The sequence below is a fragment of the Cladosporium halotolerans genome (assembly GCF_011745625.1).
Source record: "Cladosporium halotolerans strain TM138-S3 chromosome Unknown Sca163, whole genome shotgun sequence".
Taxonomy (NCBI): domain Eukaryota; kingdom Fungi; phylum Ascomycota; class Dothideomycetes; order Cladosporiales; family Cladosporiaceae; genus Cladosporium; species Cladosporium halotolerans.
Window position 1 is genome coordinate 387 of NW_027191613.1, and position 3,183 is coordinate 3,569.

Sequence of the window (3,183 nt, forward strand, 5' to 3'; positions counted from 1 at the left end):
GTTAGATATTCGTGGTTATTATATAGCTATAACGTACTTAGGTATGGAATTAATAGAGGCTATAGGAGTCTAAGTTCGCTTATAAGCTCTTCTAATATCTACTACTACCTTTAGATATTTATCCTTTATTACTATAGAATAATATTATAATTCTTACGCTAAAGCTACTATTTAAGATTACGACGCGTTCTCTACTATAATTTAAAGTTCTACTACGTACGTAGGGATTAGTTAACGTACTATCGCGGTATACGCGAAGTAGCTTAGATAGTAAATAGATAAAGTAATAGATCTAAAGCGCTATAAAAGTAAGGCTTTTAAAGCTAGTTTTAAACTTTAAAGCTAGCTTTACTCTCTCTCTACGAGAGTAGCTAAAAGCTAGCTTCACTCTCTTTACGGGAGTAGCTGAAAGCTAGCTTTAAACTTTAAAGCTAGCTTTAAATTCGGCTAATAGGAACGCTTAAAAGCTAGCTTCAAAATTTTAAAGCGCTACCTTCCTAACCCTACCCCAAAAAGCGATAAAAGTCTCTAGATCGGGTATCGGGATAATATATTTCCAAACCCGCAACTCATCGCAAATTAGAAGCTTATTCTCAGAATCCGTGGAATCGCTTCGGCGAGTCGTAATAACAATACTTGATTATCGGTGATCCGTGAAATTGACCCCGAGAGAATTCCACTCCTAGTATACGAGGGTTGTTACACCTCCATCTATGCGATATACTTTTCCACTTCCAGACCATATCTCTTATCGACTCATTGATCATTCACAAAGCCAAGCAGCCGACATAATCGAGTTTCGCATCAGTCACGAAGATGCCCAAGAAAGGCCTCAACTAGCCTACTCTAGACACGAAGCCTTCAATCACATCTATAGTCACCACAAGATCAATTGCATCGGCCTCATTATCTCAAGACGACATTAGCGAGGGAGTAGAAGAGCAGGTTCTCAATCACATCAAAGGCGATTCCAACGTTGTTACCTGGTACGGTCCCGATGACAAGAGCAACCCCCAAAACCTACCTTTGTCGCGGAAATGCTTGGTCATGATGCCCGTGCTCTCTACGTTCTCACAACTACTTTTGCGAGCTCAGTCTTTAGCGCTGCCGTTGTTGTTACGGCTAAGGAGTTTGGTATTAGTGTTGAGACTATGGGGTGTATGGGAGAATAAATCGCACAGAGCCAACAAGCATTTCCATTCGTACAGATCGACCGCTAGTAGCGGGCACCCATATTTCACCTCGCTTGACAACACTGTAAATTTGATAGTCGCAGGCGTAATCGGTGCGGATACTAGCGCGGACACGGACACGGACACGGACGCGGACACGGACACGGATACCAACACGGACACCGACCGGACACGGACACGGATCCGGTTCTGTCTCTGATCGCAAGATCATCTCTGTCCTAGAATCTAGCCGTACAGGGTCTACCCTAAGATTCGCTCTTCGCTAGCCTTGCATAGGTTGGAGGGAGGATGTGATGTCACCCGTAGAGACGTGGGGTCCCACACATCGTACATCAAAAAGCCGATCGCACGGAGCGATACAAGAATCGTCCAACTCCAATTGGATCCTTCACGCTTTATCTACTTGAACACTATCATGACTCCTCTTATCACCGAAGTGTGTTCTGCGCAAAACATACCGTCGCCTGTTGTGTTCGGTGCTACAATCCTGGGTATCGAAGCAACACCAGTCACAAACTTCTCTCATGATGCAGGAACTCCCTATTCCGTCTGGACGAAGTCGCAATTTGCCGGCCTAAACTTCTGTAACGTTTCAGTTACGTATACGCATCCTGGTCGTGGCGATGAGATACACGTGCAAACATTGCTCCCGGAACTTGACAACTGGAACGGTCGTTTTTTGGGCGCGTCAGGCGGGGGGTGGTCTGCGACCCTGGGACTGCTCAATCTAATTCCCGCTGTGGATGCTGGATTTGCTGTGGCAGACACCGATGCCGGGGCGCCTGTAAACTCGTTGTCATCTGAATCTTGGGCTCTTCTAAGTCCCGGAAATCCCGACATTGCACGCCTTGACACCTTCGCTGGTCAGGCACTGCACGAGCAATCTATCATCGGGAAAAGCATTACGGAGTCTTACTATAACCAAGCCCCAGCCTACTCGTATTTCGCCGGTTGCTCCCAAGGAGGACGTCAAGGAAATATGCTCGCACAGCGTTATCCGGAAGACTACGATGGTATCGCTGCACTTGCACCTGCTATAAATTGGTCGCAATTCTTTGCCGGAATGTTCTGGCCGCGTCAAGTCATGTATGAGTTGAACTACTTCCCGCAGCCATGCGAAGTTCTGGCTTGGACTGCTGCCGCTACTGAAGCCTGCGATAAACTCGATGGCCTTGTCGATGGTGTCGTTAGTCGACCAGAATCTTGCAGCTTTGACCCGTTCAGCCTCATCGGTACCGGCTATAAGTGCGATGCTACTAGCATGACTTTCACAACAAAAGGCGCTTCTCTTGTGAATGCCATCTGGACTGGACCTAGGGATGAGGAAGGGGCTTTTGAATGGTATGGATACCCTGTCGATACCAACATCACGAGCGTAGTTGCTAGCACGACTTGCGACACCACTGGACACTGTGAGATCAGACCATGGCACCTCCCTGAAGATTGGCTTCGACTTTGGGTAGCGGCTGACCCAGATTTCAATCTTACAAACATGACGCGACTAGAATATACCGAATTGGCCCACGCAGGCTTGAATCACTACGATAGTATTATTGGCACCCGCGATCCGGACTTGTCAAAGTTTAGGGATCTTGGGCGTAAGCTGTTGAGCTGGCACGGTGTCGCAGATGAATATATTCCAGTCAACGGTTCTCTGGATTATCATGGTCGGGTTCATGAACTGGATGCAAATGCAGACGACTACTTCCGCCTGTTTCTCGCGCCAGGCGTTGAGCACTGCTTACCCGGGGTCGGACCATATCCGACCAATGTCATGCAGACTATAATGGATTGGGTTGAGAAAGGTGTTGCGCCTGAGCAGTTAGTAGCTCAGAATGTTTCGATGATCGATCCTACTACGGGTGAATTATTTGGACAGGGCAATCGGACAGAGGGTATGGGTAGACCGTTATGCCTCTACCCTCTGGAGCAGGAGTACGTTGGTGGAGATGGAGATCAACTATCTTCCTTCCGATGCGTAGCGCGGTGA

At 47.4% G+C, this 3,183-nt stretch overlaps 1 protein-coding gene across 1 annotated transcript; it reads left to right on the forward strand.

Moving 5' to 3' along the window:
- Nucleotides 1–1,608: 1,608 nt before the first annotated feature.
- Nucleotides 1,609–3,183, forward strand: WHR41_09534 (uncharacterized protein; the record flags this gene model as incomplete). The annotated part of the gene is made up of 1 exon (XM_069378137.1): nucleotides 1,609–3,183. The coding sequence occupies one exon, from the start codon at nucleotides 1,609–1,611 to the stop codon at nucleotides 3,181–3,183; it is 1,575 nt and encodes a 524-aa protein (XP_069224897.1).